At 39.9% G+C, this 19,210-nt stretch overlaps 1 protein-coding gene across 1 annotated transcript; it reads right to left on the reverse strand.

The window, feature by feature from the left end:
• Positions 1–17,219: 17,219 nt before the first annotated feature.
• Positions 17,220–19,173, reverse strand: LOC132256991 (pre-mRNA-splicing factor RBM22-like). The gene is made up of 2 exons (XM_059753643.1): positions 18,463–19,173; positions 17,220–17,893 (listed from the first exon to the last, which is right to left on the reverse strand). The coding sequence occupies exons 1-2, from the start codon at positions 19,062–19,064 to the stop codon at positions 17,233–17,235; spliced, it is 1,263 nt and encodes a 420-aa protein (XP_059609626.1). The 5' UTR covers positions 19,065–19,173; the 3' UTR covers positions 17,220–17,232.
• Positions 19,174–19,210: the final 37 nt, after the last annotated feature.

Here is a 19,210-nt window from a genome sequence, read left to right on the forward strand (position 1 = left end):
CTGAATTTTTAACATTCCCCAGAGGAAGTGTGTGTGAGAGAGGGAGAAAGTGGAAGAAAAGAATCTCTTGTGCTGAGAAAAAAAAGTCCATCGTATTAATAATTAATTGGCAGAGAGATTATGTTGTAAATGAAGAAACATCACACGTTGAGAGCTCAACAATTGACGATGACAGGGCGGGGTGATTATATTGGAAGGAGAGACACTTGGGGGATCGATAAAGTGCCTCCTATCGGAGAGTGAGTGACTCCCGAGAGACTGAAGAGCTCCATTGGCGCAGCATTTTTGCTCCAGAGCTTTTTGTGCCGGGGTGACCAGAGAGTGAATTCCCATGAGTACCAAACTAATAAAGTCTCTCTTGCCTTCCCTCTTTTGTCTCGACACAAATCCCCCAAGCATCTGTGTGAGAGGAGAAACTTTTGCCACCCTCACCAGGCATCACAGAGCTCCGAGGGTGAAGATTCTCGCCAGCATATTGAGGGAATAAGATGCGAGCGCCGGGTGGAATTCTCCACCCTCTCATTCTCTGGCTCTGTCGCTGGACGAAGAGTCGCAGCGGAGGTCATATGGTAAATAAAACAGGGCTGTTTATGCAATGGAACTGATGAGGAACATGTAAAAAAAAGGCACCCTTTCATTGAAATTCGTGCACACTCAGACAAAATGAGTTCACGTAATTTGTATTACAAATTTTTAGAGAGAGCTTTCTATTCCTGTCATGAATAGGGATGCTTTTGAGCAAATACAAGGGACAATTTGCTAATTTTTCAAATGCATTTCATTCAATTTTTAAGCGTTTTCGCACTAAAAATTTCACGATGATAGAGAAAATGGGGAAAAAAGAACAAAATAAGTTTATGTTTTATTTCTCATGACAGGAAATTTTCTGTCTATAAGTTTAAAAGATAACATTTTCAATTAGAGAAAGTAAAAGTATGCGCATAATTTCATCTAATTGTCATTGCAAGTGATTAATGTGATCCACTGGAGAATGCAAATTTCTCCAAGTGTCGGCGTGCGAAGCAATGAAAAAGTCATGGAAATAGTCGGGAATAATTGAAAATTCACCCCCAACCCGCACACTATAAATGCCATTGCTGAGCTGAATGAGCGCTCCATCAATTGCCACACGAGTCAGTTGTCTGGGAAAAAGGATCGCCCGCTGTGGGTGTTGGAGTGAAAAATTTGGTTGAAAATTAAATTTCACCCAAATTAACTCCATCACTTGAGCGCGCGATGGAGCATTTAAATTGGTATTATCAAGAGTTTCGCCCATGTGGAGATGAAACTATTTTAATTACATTTATATTTATCATTTTCTAACACTACACAAGTGGCGAATGGAATATTTATTCTGGCATGAAGAACACTCCAGCTAAGCTATTGAACCACCCCCTTCGCCACCCCCACGCTCTGCTGGGGATGCACGTTATTCCATTCCATTTACTCCTGCCGGCGCCCCGAATGATGTGTCTATGTTTGTTCTGTGGCTGCGAGTGGATGTGAAATCGAGGATGAAGGGGATGTTCAGGGGGTGGGCGTCCTATTGGGGAGGTGTGTGTGGGGATGCAATTCACCTGCACGTTGTTCAATTAAAGTTTTCGCGATGCTCAACCTGGATCGCATTCCACCCCATTGTGGGTGGTGGACTGAATGAGCACTTCAATCTAAAGCTCTTCGCCGGCGCAACTTCCAGCAAAAGAGGTGAACTTTGGCACTTTAACCTCACCAATAGCAGACACAAGTTAGTTTTTCAGATGATTTATAAATGCCACGCGGCAGCTGTAAATCGAGAGTTATTCGGTAAGGATATTTTCAGAAGTCGAATTCCCAAAGACACTCTGGCAAAACATTCTGCATCAAAATAGCTGCATCAGCTTCATTTGAGCGACAAAGGTACGTCGCATGTCTCTGAAAATCAATATCTATCAAGTAACATCCGAGCAAGGGGGAGATAATACAGTCAGAAGTGGTGTACGGCTCAGAAGAAGTACTTAAGAAGTGGAAGTGTTCAAAAGCTTACAATATTCTTATCCTGAGTGTTTATTTTACTGACAAATTATACTAATTCTTTGGACTTCCTTCGATTTTCACGCAAAATTAATAATAGAAATCTTTTTTTCTAGGTTATGTAACAAATCATGGATAGATTTAGTGAATAATTCGCATTCTAGCATATCAATTCTTATGCTCAAGTCCAAGAGATTGCCAGTCATTGACAGAATTATGCATTTACTTTCAATTAACAGTGATTTTCTCAACTTTAGATGCCAAGAAACACATACAAATTGTGTAGAACTCGAACATAACCTCAAAAATAATCACGTGGAATTGAAAAATATTCATTTCGAAAGCTTTTTGGACAATTTTGACTCTAAATCAGCAGTTTTGAGTTCATTGACAAATCATAACCAGATCATTTTGTGATCTAGAAAGCTTTGAAATGGAGTTTTTGAAGATCTTTTCGTTTTATTTTGAGGTTATGGTCGGAAAAGATGCTCAAAAAGGTGCTTAAAGGTCGATTCTGACAGAAAATATCGAATGCAACAGTCTATAAACTTCAGTGTTTGAAAGTGGTGTACAGATTTAAGGCATATTATGTCCTCCTTGGATCCGAGCATAAATACATTTTCAGTGTTTGTGTCTGGAGCACAATTTACAAATCGAGCAAAATTTTAATTAGAAATTTTATCTCTGAGTCACCAGTTTCAATTAAAATTGATGCGATCCATTTCTCCTTCCTTCCGGTATTTTCCTCCACAGTCATCAGTGTAAATCGGGCATTGCGCACCCAACGAATTTCGCACTGAGGAGAGCCCCAAAACCCCAACCCTTTTTGGGGGGGCGAAACAGTCAAATCTCCCGTGCGAGAGCTCATATCATCCAATTGCAATAGTAAATCAGGACTGAATTTATGGAACTAATGGATAATTGCTATGTGAACTAAGCTTTTTCCGCATGACAAAACATATCCACAAACATTTGGCTTTGTGAAAATTTATGCTCAAATGAAAAATATGGAATCTAATCATTTGAATATTGTGTGCATAAATTGTTTGTGACGCTCGTGTGTGTGTGTATTTTTAGATGAAAATGCATTCAGTCACAAAAAGCACAGATTGTGGGTGGAAAAGCTCGGGAGGATTGAATTGTGGCAAAGCTTGAGGTGAAATGATGCTAAATGTATTGGTCAAGTGTGTTTTCTGTCGGAAATACACTTTGAAAAGCTGCCTCAAGCAGACATTTCTGATTACTTTTCCTCACACACGAAATTCCGTGAATCAGAATTTCGCCTGAAAATTTCCTCGCTGGCAATGATGTCAATTGTTTGCTAATGATTTGACAACTGAGGTATGAAATTGACTTTATTGATAGCACAAAATCACCACCTCTGAATTACAGCACAGCTTAATTGATCCTTTTCAATGACGGAGGAGCTGTGAAGAAAAGACCTAATTTTGCTCTGAAGGCTTTCAATAAAAAAAAATGCCATTGAAAGATAAATAATTTATATCTCATAAATCGTCCAACCCTCCTTAGCCTGGGGTGACGCCCAGTTTTTATCCTCCGGGAAAGCGCCACGGAAAGCTTGCACGGAACACGAGACAAATACTCACATGCTGACAAGCTCCACAACATCCGATTACGGAACACATATTGTCATCGTCGTCCCCGACACCATAATTAATTAATTTATTGCATAAAGCACAGCGGAAGTGAGTGGGAGGAGGGAGAGCCTCGACGAAATCAGCCTCTGAGACTAATGTGCGTGATAATCACATCAAGAACACGTTGGAGATAATTTAACGTATTCACACATCGTTGAAATGCCTGTGGAAGGGTAATTTATTTGATTATGAGCCACACAAGGCGCCACGACATCGCGCCGACATCGCGTCGGCTCAATTTGCCAATAGTTCCACCATCAGCAATTATAGTCGCATTGTGGCGAACCGGAGGTCGAAGTCTTGTGGCTTTCTGGAGGTGTTGAAGCCTCCTGAGCCTGGAGGCAAAACCGCATACAGTCCCCAAAATCTCTCCTCACACTTCACTGTGTCAGACTGAGTGAGAGGGTGAGAAAGTCATCTTTGATCAACTCAAGTCGCCGCCAACATTTGCAATGCTGCCCGAAGGAAAGTCTCTGTAACATGTGAGACAGTTCCGGGAGGAATTATGCACATCTTGCAACTGATTTTGATATGTCCTTTGCAGCTTTTCCAACTTGTTTTCGTCGTAGCAAAGTGGAGATAATGTGGCTAAAAGCTGTACACTATTTCCTGACAGTTCCACAATTCAAATGAAAAACCCCTAACACTTCTCAAGAGTCACAGAATAAACAAACTGATTATGTCCGCTTGAAATTTAACCGAAATCTAACTAAAATCTAACCAAAATTTAACCAAAATCCAACTGACAACTTTAAACTTAAAGTTCTCAGAGTTTTAATGGCATTTTTATGCATCTTTTGGGCCATAATTCCTCAAAAACCACTGAGCAAATCTCGATTTGATTTCCTCTAGCGCAAAATCGAAGATGGAAAGTTAAAAAAAAATTGAGGTTATGTTTGACTTGAATGCTGTTCATTCATTTGATGTGCAAGGATGTTATTTACCATCTAAAAGAGTCACACAACCTAGAAACATGCTTTGAATGAGGCCAAGAAGGATCTAAGTTTGAATTGAGTTGTGCATATCCACAACTTATCTACTTGGTTCGTTGGTTTCTGGACTTGCAAAGCAGACATTAATGCAGACAACTGTAAAGAATCGCCAGTTTGCACTCAATATCTCTCTCCTTGTGATTATCATGTGAAATGTTTCAAATAACTGTCCGGGATTTTGGCAGAGTCTCAAGCATTTCCTCCCTTAGGAAAGTTTCACTCTATATAGCCTCTGATGGCACTCAAATGCTCCCCATATATTCATTTCTGGTCGTTTTCCTCTCTCGCTTCTCGGCCGCAATGAATTGGAACTGCGGAAAGCAGAAAAAGCGTTGAGCGCTGGAAATGAAATTCCCAGTTCGGCATTGCGGTGCGGCTTCTTCATCATGGTGGTCCTTTTCTTTTGGGCGGGGGGGGAGGCGAATCGGAAAACGCACTTGAAGGGTGCGGAATTGAATGGGTGAAGAAGGAGCTCCAGTACAAATGTGTATATCGAAATCCTCTCTTCAGCATTATATGAATTTAATGCCATCTCTAGGCCTCGCTTCGGGGTGCTGAAATATCTCTCACTCGCACATTTTGTTTTGGGATAAATGCCAAATAGCTTATAATGCGTCGAAGGCGACGAAGCTCGAGACTCCCAAGGATCATCGGCACACAATGGCTCTGGGAAGGGATCAGAATGCGAAGGAATTTTTATTATGTGGCCGGAGAAGTGCCCTTGACATTGCATTTGGGGTTACTTTTAGGTCGCCATGCCGCACATCGATGAAAGGGGGAGAAGAATAAAAGGATTGGTTCTCCTTGACTGATTCACACCCAACGGCCTTCCATCCTGATGATTCGCACTGTGTGGAATTTTTCGATTGGGTCTGCACTTTTCCACCCCCTATTGATGCCCGCAAATACTCGGATTTATCGCCATGGACATATTTCTCCCAGCGCCACTTGGGATAGTGTGCCGAGTGGCTGTTCGTTTTATTATTATTTAAAAACTAAAAGTTCCAAGTGGTGGTGGAGAAAAAAGTGTGCAAACCATTTTATGAGGCCTTGGGGTCTTGGCAAAAGTTTTATTACTTCAGGAAGCAATTTTTCCTCCGACACATCGCATTCAACAACCGTCTCTGAACCCTTTTTTTTCTTGCCTCCCTCGGCGAAGCTCCTGAATCAAGACATCTCCTCCCTAAAAGTGACACAAGTTTGAGCAAAACTATACGAAACTCCTTTGCATTATCACAAGTAAGTCTTCGGAACACTCCCGTCGCTGTTCCTTTGCATGCAAAGCAGAGTAAAAGAAAAAATGACGGCCACTCATGGACTTAAGTGGCATTTTAAAGTTTTCAGCAGAATCTTCGCTTGCATCTGCCTCCTGGCGATGAAACTTGGCTCCAAACTAACTTGGCAATTATTACAACATGAGGTGATATTAGTGTATAGCCATAGTATATCTACTCTTTGACCCATTGGAAAATGCCAAGAAACTTGATTTGGGTTCCATTCGGGCCTGAATTTTCACCCACAGAGGTGATTTTTCCCGGGTTTATCCCTCTGTGCCAATTAATCACTCAATCTCTCACGTTTTTGATACATATTAGAAGCCCTATAATTGGAAAACTATCAATTTCCACCATCCCTATGCCGACCCGCTTAAGGATTTATGACAAGATTGAATGAAAGGGAAACTTTCCAGGGAAATAAATAAAATGATTGAATCTTTTTTTTTCTAAAATATAAAAATTCATTGTTTTTAAAGGTTTAATAAGACGAGAGAAGTCAAAAAAGTACTAAAACTAAAACAATTTGATGAATCTTAGCAAATTCTAAGGCAAATCCCAGAGAAAACGTGGAAATCAGCGAGTAATTTCTCCTTAAAAAGCAAATATTTGTGAATTTAACATAAAATGATCTTTGGTCTGACAATCAACGCGAAAGGATAAAATTTTAGCTGAAAAATACATAAAAGAAAATTTACTTTTACTATTTCACTTGAGTTTATTCGTCAAGAAGACGCAACAGAGTTATTATTTGCAGAAAACCGAAAGTTTCCATAACATTCTCTTGGTCATGTGATTCCTAAGATGTTGTCCTGAAGATTGTGATACATTTCCCCTGGAAAAGTCTGCCATATCGTGTGACCACCTGTCTTAATCAGTGGAGACACCCTGTCTCAATTCATCAAACCCGTCAATTTCGCCACACTTTTCAATTATGTCCCCACACACGTCCTTGCAAGTCTCAATTGACGCTCCTCGATGGCTGAGAGCGTCGTGTTTCCCTTGGCAAGCGCAATAATCAATCTTGCGATTGATTCCGTGTGTTCCACTGGCAATTGGGGCGCCTTTCTGTGCCCACGCACTCCCCCGAGGCTTCCTGGGCGGCCCACACGGATCCTCTTTCACCGCCATTCTGCCCCAAGTGTGCCTTTTGGCAAACACAAAAAGCAATTACATGTTTTCTTGTCAGCCTCTCGATTTATTCACCGCCGGTGAAATAGGTGAAAAATTACCACGTGAAAGGAGCCCCATCACTTTTTTTTCTTTCACCTCCCCCTTCGTCACCCCTCGCGTGAGCGGCTGAAAAGCGAAAGCGTGTGTTTAATATTAAAAGGCTCAACTTGTCAATAAATTCACTTAGACATCAACTTTCATGTTTCATTAGCTGCTATCGCGCTAATATCTGCGCCCGGAGCGCTCCAAGCATGCAGCTTTGAAAAGCTCGCACCAAAGTTCCCCGCTCAGCAGCCTAATGGCGGCTGACGTTGATGAGTATTGTACCTGGACTAATGAAAATGTTTGCTGCTGGCGCTGTTTCACATTTGATTACCAACTGCAGCGCGTCTATTGGGGCCAAGGGGGAGATAAGATGGCCAGAAGTGGTGTACAATCATCTTAAAGATCCTTTTTTTTAAAAAAAGCTGCGATTTTTTGACATTCTTTTGATAGTTTTGCTTAATATAATGAAAAATCTAAAGCTTTTCTGGATTATGCGATCATAATTGTAGTTTTATGTTGAAGATAACCTAAAAAATCTAGTTCGGATTCTAAGAAAAAATATTTTTTAAAGACATTTTAAGTAAGAAAACATGAATTTTAAACTCAATACAGGGAAATATCAATTTAAAATCCAATAATTGGCTATTTTGACAATCTAAACTAATTTAATAATTGCTTTTTGATTCCTAACCTCACAATTTATTGTAGACTTTTATTTCTGCTTATTTTAAGGCTTCCACAATCTCAGAACATCCAGTGAAGAGTCAGGAGAAGGTGTACATCTCGCAGTGTTACTGTTTCTCCCTTTGATTGGCGCAATTCACGTTGGAAAATCAATCATTTGCATTTTTTCTCCATATTTCTTGCTGGAGAAAAGAAACATCCGACGGATGGAAGGCGGGAAATTCTCGACCAAAGTTGGGAGAATTTCATATCCTGGCCTTTCATCACCGCTCGCACACTTTCTTTCCATTTCCTCCCATTCTTATTGAGGCAACCAGCAACCTAAATAGACTAATATTGTAAGTGTTTATTGGAGTAAATCCAATTTGTATATTGTTGATGCCACAGTTCAGCCACAGTACAAACCGGAAGCAGGAAATTGTTGCGAAGGAATGGCATTGTTCCAAGTGGAGAGTGAGTGACCAAGTCAGGAAGAGGAACTTGAGCAGGAAACAAGGAAAAGGTGGATAGAATAGCTTGTTAATGATTATTCAAAGTGCTGGTGTTAGTCAATGGAACTTTCTGCAGTCCATTAAGCAGCATTTGCACGCAGAAGCCTCAAAATACAGAGCGAAATATACAAATTTTCAGCGAAAAAAAGAAGTGTGAAAAACCTCCTTTTTCCTCCTCCATGACTTCTCGGTTGCACACGAAACAATGGCATAATTCTGAGGGGGAAAATCTGTGAAGAGGAAACAAAGAAACCGTGTCACGGAAACTCCACGGCAGAATCTCGTTTGGCAGCAACACTTGAAGGGGAGGAAAGCTCATCAGATGCTTTTTAAATAGAAGTGGCGGCAGGATAAGTATATGTGTATCCTCATTACCTCATATATCACTCGCCACTCTTCGCATGGAGGTGAAAAGTGTAGCACTCCAGCAAAGCTCAATGCTTCCTAGAGATTTTGCCGCATTTATTTCAAAACTTTCTCCGTTGGTCGAATTGTTGTGAAATTAACAAACCTCATGTTTTCATTGAGCGCTTTATAGGTAAACCCTATATAGCTATTGAATTGCCAGGGAAACCTTCAAATACTATCCATTGTGTAGAGCTTTTAGTGGTGAAAATGTGTGGAATTTGTAATTAAGTGCATAATTCATTGAATTATGCACAATATTGAAAATTTCTACCAAGATGTGCAGCTCAGGGAGTTTCACTAAACACTGTTTGAACTTTGCACACATGGAGAAATTCGCACGCATATAATATTTCTTGAGACTATGATGGATAAAATACACTTGAATCTTCCGGCAGCCATAATTAATTTATACTATCAAGGGGGAGATATTGTGGAGTCGATGAAAACTAAGAAATTTGCAATTGAGAATGAATTTTTTCAAGTAAATTTACTAAAATATGAACCATTTTCTGTCGACAGTCTTGTTATTCTTAATTTCATCGCTATGAAAAGCATCTGACAACTCAATTTGAAACCTCTCTCAAGTTGTTAGTCGGAAGTTTCTTGAGATTTTGCCTAAGAAATAAATCTTATTTGAACTTGTTCAAACTTTTTAATCCGTAAAATTCAAAATATGACATTTTCGACTAATTTCTTACTCTTAAAAAGCCATTCTCTTGATTCTAAATGATATTTTTGAGGTTATGATCGAATTCAAAGAGTTATTTCAGTGCTAAGAAACATTGTTAATGGAAATGTGCATCATTTCCGATCATATCTCCTCCTTGTATTTGACAACAAATATTCACGTGTTCGCGATGCTTTGCCAATACACTATAAAACCACTTCAGCTGATTATTCCTCTCATCTAACAACGTTTACGCAAAAGCTCCGCTGTGTATTGAAAATAATCCTTCAGCGAGAACTTTCAAAGAGCAAATAAAGAACACAATAAGCGAGTGAATCGAATTGAGATGAATAAAAGTTATATTGCTCATTCCCCGAAGCTCTGCGACATCTCAGAACTTTTGTGAGAATTCCTGTCTCGTCTAATGAACGTCTCTAAAAGCTCGTCTTTGGGACCATTGAGATGAGTAGAGTAATTACATGTTCATTCGCGCTGCACCGAAATAACACAAAAAGAAATTCAGTGGCAATACAATTAATGGTCTGTTTGGCGAATGTGGGTGCGTTAAATGGCAAATTACATTTAAATAATGCAAAAACTTATATCGTGAATGTTCTCTGCCATTTCCGGACAGCGCGAGAGACGAGAGGAATTCACTCTGGGCGTTGTATATTATCTCCTCTTGCGCGCTCTTCCGCTTATTTCTCATTTATGTAATTGTCTTGCTACGCATCTTGAGGCTCACCATCGAGCGCAAAAACCCCCGCAAAAGGAGAGCCCCAAAAATTGGTGGAGAAAGGAAAAGTATAACAAGAAAATGCTCCAAACAAGAGGAATTTCAATTCGTGAACTCTGCAACTTTCTTTATTAAATCAGCCCATGGTGAAGGAGAAAAAAAAAGAGCGCGCGCGAGGTCCAAATCGACTCGTGGCTTTTTCGCGAAGGAAAGCTCAAATGGCATTTCTCCATTTAATTCACTTTGTCATCGTCAGTGGTCGGAGATCATTTCGCCGAAACTCTCGCGTCTTCCGCATCTCCGAAATTCTCATTCCAACACTCTGCAGATTGTTCTGTATTATGTAAATGATGAAACCCAGGATCCGAATTTTGCTAAAGAAACCCAGCTTTAATAAGGCCCAACATAGCTGGCGAGAATTGAGAAAATATACATGAAGATTGAGAGCTTTTTTTTGCATCGAAAACTTTCATCCACCCTCAATTTGTCGCAAGATTTCTCTGTCCAATCAATTAAGATTGAGAGAATTGTCGCGCGATGATGATTGCAATTTCATCTCAATCTTCATCTACACTTTCCTCTCTCTGTGACACTTCATCGGATCTGTGCAGGATGTTTGTCGCACATCCTTGAGGCGAGGAGAGCACCAGGTTCCGGTGGGTCGCAGACGGCGCATCGGTTGGCATTAATTGAGTTTTCTGTTTCGAATAATTTGTGCAAATTGAGTGGATACCAAGGCAAATTGTTCAGCCAGATTCTTGCCATTTTAAATCGTGTGGAATCTCCACAGCGACACAATACAGCATCATTAGTTTCCACTGAGCTTTTCCCACCGTTCCTGGGGAAAGGAAAAAAACTCACGAGGCAATCAATGTCAGAAGCGGAAAGCTTTCCTCGCAAATCCCATAATACACCATTTCTATACAAAAACTTGGCGAAAGTGTACAATTAAACTGTAAAACACACACACACTTTCTCTCTCAATTTTCACCCCAAAAGAAAATTCCCATAATTTTCATAACTATCGATTTAATGCTAATTAACTTTCTTGAAACATGAGCAAACTTCACGCCACATTTGCTGTTTGCCAAACAAGAATTTCGCTTTTTCGATAAGATTTATAATTTGTATGTTACACAGCAATCTTAACATGAGAAAATTCAAACTTTCCATCCACCCAAGGGGGAGATAATACGGCTAACAATTGTACACCATTATTGTTAAAGAAATTCAACGATATTCGGTAAAATCTTGATTTTTTTTTTACTGAAAATCAACGAAAAACTAACTGAAATCTAACCAAAATCTAACCGAAATCTAACTAAAATCTAACTGAGGATTTCAGACAATATTTTATGGTTTTCTTGTTCTAATTACACATTGCTGACCTCTTTTTATCTTAATCTTTAAGATTTTCTTAAGAAAACACGTTTTTTAGATTCAAATTTGAGGTTATGTTCGATTTTATCATCGTTTTCAACACTCATCTTCCATAATAACGATTTTTATCAAGTACAAATGCGGAATTATATTAAAAAGTGGAAAAGACACAAGAATTTCGACTTAAGAATGAAGAATTTAGTCCTAAGTAAGTAACATAACCTAGAAAAACTTGTTTAGAATGCAAATATTTGACCAATTCTCGCTTCTGCTGAGCTGTACACCAATCCTGCCTACATTTTCTCCCCCTTGCATCGTCCGGACAAAGAGAGTTTGGCTGCAAAGCCAGAACAAATGTTTCGTTGGAGCTTTTCCTTTCGGAACACACGATCATATCGCAATTTTCAAGCTGGCAAGATGGTAGATTAGGCAAAGCACACCCTCTTCTCTGGCCTTTCGGTTTAATTACTGCCAGTGTCGGAGGAAAGTGCATTAATTGCCATAGCGCAGGAGTATTTAGGAAATTTTAATTAATTTTCTTCTAGTTTGGAGAACCACAAATATCCTCAAAGAGGACTTTCATGAAGAGAGAATTAAGTCAAGAAGAATTATTTACCGAGTTTTAACATCTTCTCAGATGATTAAACACAATATTTCGTGCAATATTTTCCAATGGGGAAATTGCTAATATTTATTTTCGATTAAAAGATTGCATTATTTCAACCATCATTCAATCTCTCTATAATGAAAACCAATTTACTTTAACACAGAAAATACTTCTCTGCTTTTTACTTATAATTAATTTTCATGTAAAAGTGCATCCATTATTCTCAAGTTAAATTATTAATTCAATTAAACAGTGCATTCGATGAAGGTTGCGCAGCTCAGCACAATGGAAAACTTGTTAGGAAATTTTCTTTGCTGGTGCACAACAAGCAAAAAGTGGAGCGAAAGTTGCAGAAAAGCGTCGCTTTGTTGTTGCGAAAAAGGACCGCGAGTGCAGCGAGTTAATTATTAAAGCGCAATGCTGGTCCATTTGTTGCTGATTTCCACCATCTTTCAAGGGCAGACGCGCCAAATGGCGCCCCGAAAGCTCCGCTGATGAAAGTTGGACTCCCTTTTTTTCATGGGGGAAAGTTGAGTTTCATTTTAGACTCGCCATGAAAATTAGCCTCGCCTGATTTGTAATTATTTTGACTCAATATAAATACTTTATGAGAGTCGTTTTAATGCTTTTTAGGGGTGATTTTATGCAGGAATTTTAATGTATTCTGTCACTCAAAAACACTTAATAATTTTTTTTGAGGTTATGTGATTAATTTTAACCTGCAAAATTATGATAATTTTTGGGTTTCAGACAGAAAAATTCATATTTATTGGTAGAATTAAGCATTTGAATCATTTGCATAAAAGAAAGATCGATAAACACACTGAAAATTGATATACAGTCACACATAACCTCTAAAAAATGTTTTTAGCTTAACAAATATATATTTAATTCCGCAATTTTGAACTTTTCAAGGAATTTTCAAGGAAATTGTATCAAATAGAAATCGTTCATCGTATTTTTATTGATTTTTAAAGACTCATTCAGATCTTTTAAAGTAATTTGTGAGGTTATGTTGATAAAAATGTCTATAAGACGGATTTTAAGAAAATTTCTTTAAAAGTATCGACTGAATCTATAATTCTGACTCCTAAAAAGTTCTCTAAAAGGAGTTGAAGAAGTCAGGATTAAGATTTCAGCCATATTATCTCCCCCTTGGCAAATCTACAGAAAGATTTTGACACTTAACATTAGCAATGACCGCTAAATGGGCTCAAATTTCCTCATTTGCAACCTGAGAAAGCTCGTCGAGGCAACTTTTAATACAAAGTCATTTATTTTCCATGTGATTTTAATCTTCAAATATTTTCTCAGGCACTTCTTTGTCAGCCCAATTCTTCCTAAATTTCCTCTATGACCCCATTTTTAATCTTCCCTCCACGGCTCGACATTTTTTTCTTTTCTCCACACCAAAACGAGCGGGAGAGTTTGAGGGAAAAAAATTGGTGGGAAATTTGTTGCCATCTCACCTCTTTTCACCATCCTGTGTAGAGCTTTTTTCTCCTCCTAGCAAGTTGCAGAGAAAAAAAAATGCTAGCGAGCGAATTAAAAAGCTCCGCATTTTTCCGACATACAAATAGAGCGTTAAAAATTTTCCAACCACCCTTTTTTTGCATTCGGGGATGGCAGAGAGGTGGAAAAGTAAGTATCCTCCTAGCCTGTGAAAGGAGAGTGATTTTCCACACGGCAGAACATTTTTCCACACACACACGTGTTTGTATTCATCTTGGCTACATTTCCCCGACAATCTCTCACGAGTGGGCAAAAGTTTCACGCCCGGAAAAATGTAAATATGGCGAAACATGGCGATTTCTCATTAATTGAAAGTTTTTGCTGGGCGCCAAGAGAAAAAAGGCAGTCGTGGAAATCTAATTGGCTTCGCCTCGAGGCCAATTTCGACACTGTGTCGAAAGATATTTCACTTTAGCTTATCAAATTGCAAAAAAATATATAGCATTTTGTATTCACGGCGAGTGACAAAGTTTGTGAATTAATTTGGCGCGCGATTCTCTTCCTGGATTTCACCCTCGAAAGTCCGAGGGGATTTTTATTGAGTTTCTGCGAGACAAGAAAAAAACCGCCCCGAACGAGAGAAATTACAATTTTGACCTTTCGCAGAAATGGAGAAATTCACTTTTCATCAAATAACAGCCAAAATCATTCTTTTCTTCGCATCTGAAACACTCTCTGTGTTTCTCCAGCGTGTTTCACAGTCGAATAACCTCAACATTGATAAGGAATGATATCTTGTGATAAGATGTGCGAATTGACAGTGACAATGGAGAGAGAATTTGCAGCCGGATTGTTGGTGTTTCGCAGAAAAAGTGGAGAAATTTAATATTTGCTGCTGAAATCTTCGTACAATTTCAGCTGGTCGCCGCCGAAAGGCAAGTGCAAGAGATTTGAGTGGCTAAAATATGTACACCACATCTTGTCACTTCAACAATTTACAAGACAATTTATGTGTAAAGATTTTAACACTTAGAACAATTCTAAATAAATTGTGAGAATATAGATGAAAAGCGCAGTTGGAAAAGGAATTTTTCAATTTTTCCAGTGATATTTTATGTCAAATATTCTGTCAATTTTAATTTCAATGCTCTCGAGACAATCTAAAAGCATTTTTGAGGCTTTTCTTAAGTTTTCAGATGATTATTGTAAGATTTCGCCGCTTTTTCTTAAGAAATTTGAATCGAAACTTGGTTTTGATCTCATAATTGTCACTTTGATGTGTAAAAACAGTCCTAAAAATCAATTTTCTGATCCAAAATAGTATTTTTGAGGTTATGTTACACTTTAAAATTGTTTTTCAGCACTAAATCTTATAAAAATTGCGGATTTTCTTGACTGCAATTCTAAATTCTGACCAGAAAAGGGTCATTTTTTAACTTTTGAAGTATTTATCATCAAAATTAATGTTTTTGAATTGATCACATAACCTAGAAAAGCATTAAACCGACCTTTTTCTAAGTAAAAGTCACAAGAAATTCAAATAAGTGCACGAAATGGCTGAAGAAAAAGGAGAAAAAGCTATTATCACGACATTTCTGTTCAATTTCAGGTCATTTGGAGGCCAGAGAAAGTGACTTTGACGCCGCTGTGCGCGAAACCAGGGAAGAAACTGGATTTTCTGCAGAAGATTTGAGAATATTCAGAGATTTTTCCCATGAAATGAATATTATCGTGGAAGGATTTGACAAAAGAGTGATTTTCTATCTTGCAGAGCTTATAAATCCCGACAAAGAGCCGAAAATATCCAAAGAAGAGCATTTGACGTACAAATGGTTGGCGAAAAGTGAAGCAATTGATTTAGCAAATTTTGTAGAATTTGAAGAAATGGTGGAAAAATTCCACGAAATAGTTTCAAAATGCAGCGAACTGAATTAAATTTGGAATAAAATTCTAATTCAAATTCAATTACAAGGACTTCATTTGCCCCTCATTCACAGTTGGAAAATGCGCGATGTTAATTAGCAGCGACATTCAGCTAAAAACCGTGTTATTGATTTTAACTTGGAATGTTCGATGAAAAGTCGAATTACAAAAGCAACAACTTGCTATGCAACGCAAAACATGTAAACTGTAATTATTCTGTGCATTTTCACAGGCACCGGAAAAGTGCACTTAAAGCTCTGCTGAAGTCTTCCTCTCTCGTCCTGATCCAGATGAATTATAATTTGTATTGATTATGGCATCTAATAGCGTCTCTTGTGCTCTTCTCTCTTGTGTTCACCCAGAGATTTGCATTTGCGATGCGATTGCGATAATTTCATTTTACTCCTCTGATAGATAAACTCAATACAAATTTTGGGAGAACATTTTAATTGAATTGTTTTCTCTGTGTTCTCATCTTAGCTGAATCTGCGCTCCGCATTTGCCTTGCATTCTCTGCCAATCTTGTGTTTTCAGCACGTCTTTATCTGGAAATAACATAAGAAAAGTCTTTTCATCTCTCCACAGATAATCATATTTGTTTAATAAAATCAAAAAGATTGGAAAACTTCACACAAAGACTTAAACTTTTCCATATGAACTCAATTAAATCGATGAAGTTGAATTTGAGTGCAGATAAAAAAAATACTAATTTATTAGAGCCGTTTTGCCAAGTTTTCAACTATTTTTCAGCAGTTTCGCTGCTCAAATGTCATCAAATGACCTAAAAATCGAATTTAATAGTCAAAAAGAAAATCAAGTTAGAGTAAACTAATAATTAATAATGAAAATAACATTGAGGCTATTTACATCGAGTCGGCTTGAAATTCTAAGCCGGCTTGGTTTAAAATCTAATCAACTTTGAAATTCTCAGCCTCATTAAACTCTCATTATAAACTGAAAATCGGGTTGAAAAACGATTAATTTTCAGTTAAAACAGGTAAAAATCAGTTTGTAAGCTCGCTGAAAAATTTAAGCCGAATTCTTGGCCGAACTCGATATAAATAGCTTTAATTTAAAGATTATTTAAATTTTGTTTGAAATTAATACACCCGAAAACTAATAGAAAAAATTACTTTGAAAATTAATTTGTTCAGTTTATTTATTATCTTTTCCGTATTTCAGTAAAAATTCCAGTAAATTCCAATAAAATCCACAATTGTAAGTTTAACGCTTTTAAACGGTGTTTTGAGATAAATTCGGCAAATTTCGCGGCGATATTAAAACTCATTTTTCAATTTGTTCTCTTGAAAAATTGTGATTTTTACTTTAATGGTTAAAAATTCCCGAAAATTGATCTTTTTCGCCGAATCACTAAACAGATTTTGAATCCATTTATACAGTAGCGAAAATTAGGTTAAGACACCAATGAAATTTAGGCCATTTCTTCTTTTCGTGCTAAAATTCGATATTTCTTTCAATTTTCGAGACACTTACTTTAAGACAAGAATAATTAGAATTTAATTATCTTTCAAATGGCGTTGAGATCACGGCGATATCTTAATTCGGGGCCGAGATATTGCAAAATGCAGAGAAAATTGCGTCCATAAGGTTTCATCGCGACTTGTTCTGAAAGAAAGTTGCACGAAACAAGATAGTGTTTCACGCAATCGGTCGCAGAGACAAGAGATTCAAAAGTCGGCAGTTGGAATTCAATATTCTTTATTCATCAGCCTCACTTCTTCAGCGAGCCGAGGCGCGACGGGTCCTGGCTGGGATAGTGCACGGCGCCGGCGTCCACGTGGTGCTCCAGCATGGGCGCGGCGACGGCGGTGGCGGCGGGCACGTGCACGGGCTGGAAGGCGGCGCCGGAGCTGTACATGGGCGGCAGCGGCGCGCCGGGGATCATGCCGGGCGGCAGCTGGTGCAGCTTCATGCCGGCGGGCAGCACGGTCATGTCGGCCACCTGCAGGTTGAAGTAGTCGTTGGGATTGGGCGGCAGCGGCAGCGTGGACGGCAGGCCGGGCACGGGCTCGTAGTTGCGCTGCAGGCGCGGCATCGACGGCACGTACTGCTTGGCCTGCGAGTGCGCCCACTTGATGGTGAGCCGGCGGCCGCCCAGCACCAGCTTGTTGAACGTCTTGTCGGCCGCCAGCTCGGCCGCCGAGCGCTTCGTGTACTGCACGAAGGCGCACTGCTGCCGCGGCAGCACCGTGATCGTGCGGATCTCGCCGTAGTGGTAGAAGTGGTCCTTGATGTCCGTCTCCGTGATGTGCTCGCCGATGTTGCCCACGTACAGCGTCGTGATGCTCTTGTCCTCCGGCGGCTCTAGCGTCGGCAGACTCGCGGCGCGCTTCATGATCTTGTCCGCCACGGGATCGTTCACGCCGTAGTATCTGGAGAGAGAGACGCAAAACAGCCCAGATTAGCCATATTACTTCAGATAGAAAGAATTCCTGATCGGTCGTTGCAACTTTACATTCATTACATATAAAATAAGCTGTCAAAGTGATTAAAATCCGGTCACAAATCGTTTAAAACAACTTATACTAATTAACAGGGATTTTCCCTTTCGCCAAGCAATCAAATTCGAGTTAAAAATTGAAAACAGACTTAAAAAGTGTTTTTCTGACCTCAAAGATAAACTTTTTCTTTCCGGAAAGGGATTTTGAGGGCTTTTCACTCCTCAATTCCCTTCAAATATATGATTTAAATGTTCCTAAGGATGCAATTAGATGTTCTGTGTCAAATTTATAATGACTTGAGTGCGGAGGATCACGCAATCCCATTCCCGGACAACTCCCGGAACACTGAGCAGCGCTCCCAGTGCATTTTCTAATAGAACTGAAGCTAAAGCGTCTGATTTCCTGGGCTCTGTGAGTCCCTGAGACGCTCAAGAGAAAATATGAACAATAACAGATCCGTTCCCGGCCAGGGAATGGCCAGAAAACGCCCCGAATCTCACCTGTCCTTGATGTTCTGCTCCGAGAGCGGATCGTCGGGCTCGTTGGGCTTGTCGTGGCGATAAGGACACTCCTCGCCGCGCTTGCACTCGCCTTTGACCCAGAAGGAGCAGATGTGCGGCCGGTTGCGCTTGTAGTACGGCGACGTCCTGGCCAGCTTGGCCAGCATATCGCTGGCGGCCAGCGACTTTCCCACGGCGCCCGCCGCGGCCGTGCCGTCGGTGCTCTTGAGCTGGTTGTCGATGTTCTGGATGTAGTACTCCTTGTTCACGTCGCTCTGCGGCAGGTCGTCCTGGATCTTCAGCGCCGCGTCGCGCACCTGCGTAGGCAGGCCGTACTCCAGGTCCAGCAGGCACGTCTGGCACACGTTCTTCAGCTTGCTGCACGTCTGGCAGATCTCCGTCTTCTTGAAGCGCATCCGCGCGCCCGGGCACCAGCGGAAGATGGTGAAGGGCCGGTTGCAGATCTTACACTCCTTGCCGTAGCGCTCCTTGATCATCCGCACGTAAGGATTGTCGCCCAGGCACGTCTGGCAGAGAATGGGAAACTCCGAGTCCTCCCAGTTCTGCCGGTTGTACGTGTTGGTCGTCTTGGACATCGCCATGATTGCTGCAGTCTTTGATAATCGGAATTCACGAGATTTCAAGAGATTTCACAAGGAAAGAGAAGCTCCTTTCCTTCCAATTGCAACCAAAACAATGCGGAAACGTCAACGCAATGCGCATGATATATGCGCTCGGAGCGCCCTCT

This window comes from Phlebotomus argentipes, unplaced genomic scaffold (genome assembly GCF_947086385.1).
Source record: "Phlebotomus argentipes unplaced genomic scaffold, Phlebotomus argentipes genome assembly contig_50, whole genome shotgun sequence".
In the NCBI taxonomy this organism is placed as follows: domain Eukaryota; kingdom Metazoa; phylum Arthropoda; class Insecta; order Diptera; family Psychodidae; genus Phlebotomus; species Phlebotomus argentipes.

Bases quoted from the DNA above. Each gene is read 5' to 3' on its own strand.
- LOC132256991 (XM_059753643.1), bottom strand. From the start codon at position 19,064: ATGGCGATGTCCAAGACGACCAACACGTACAACCGGCAGAACTGGGAG. The intron at 17,894-18,462 runs GTGAGATTCGGG...CTCTCTCTCCAG, and splicing joins GAGCAGAACATCAAGGACAG to ATACTACGGCGTGAACGATC.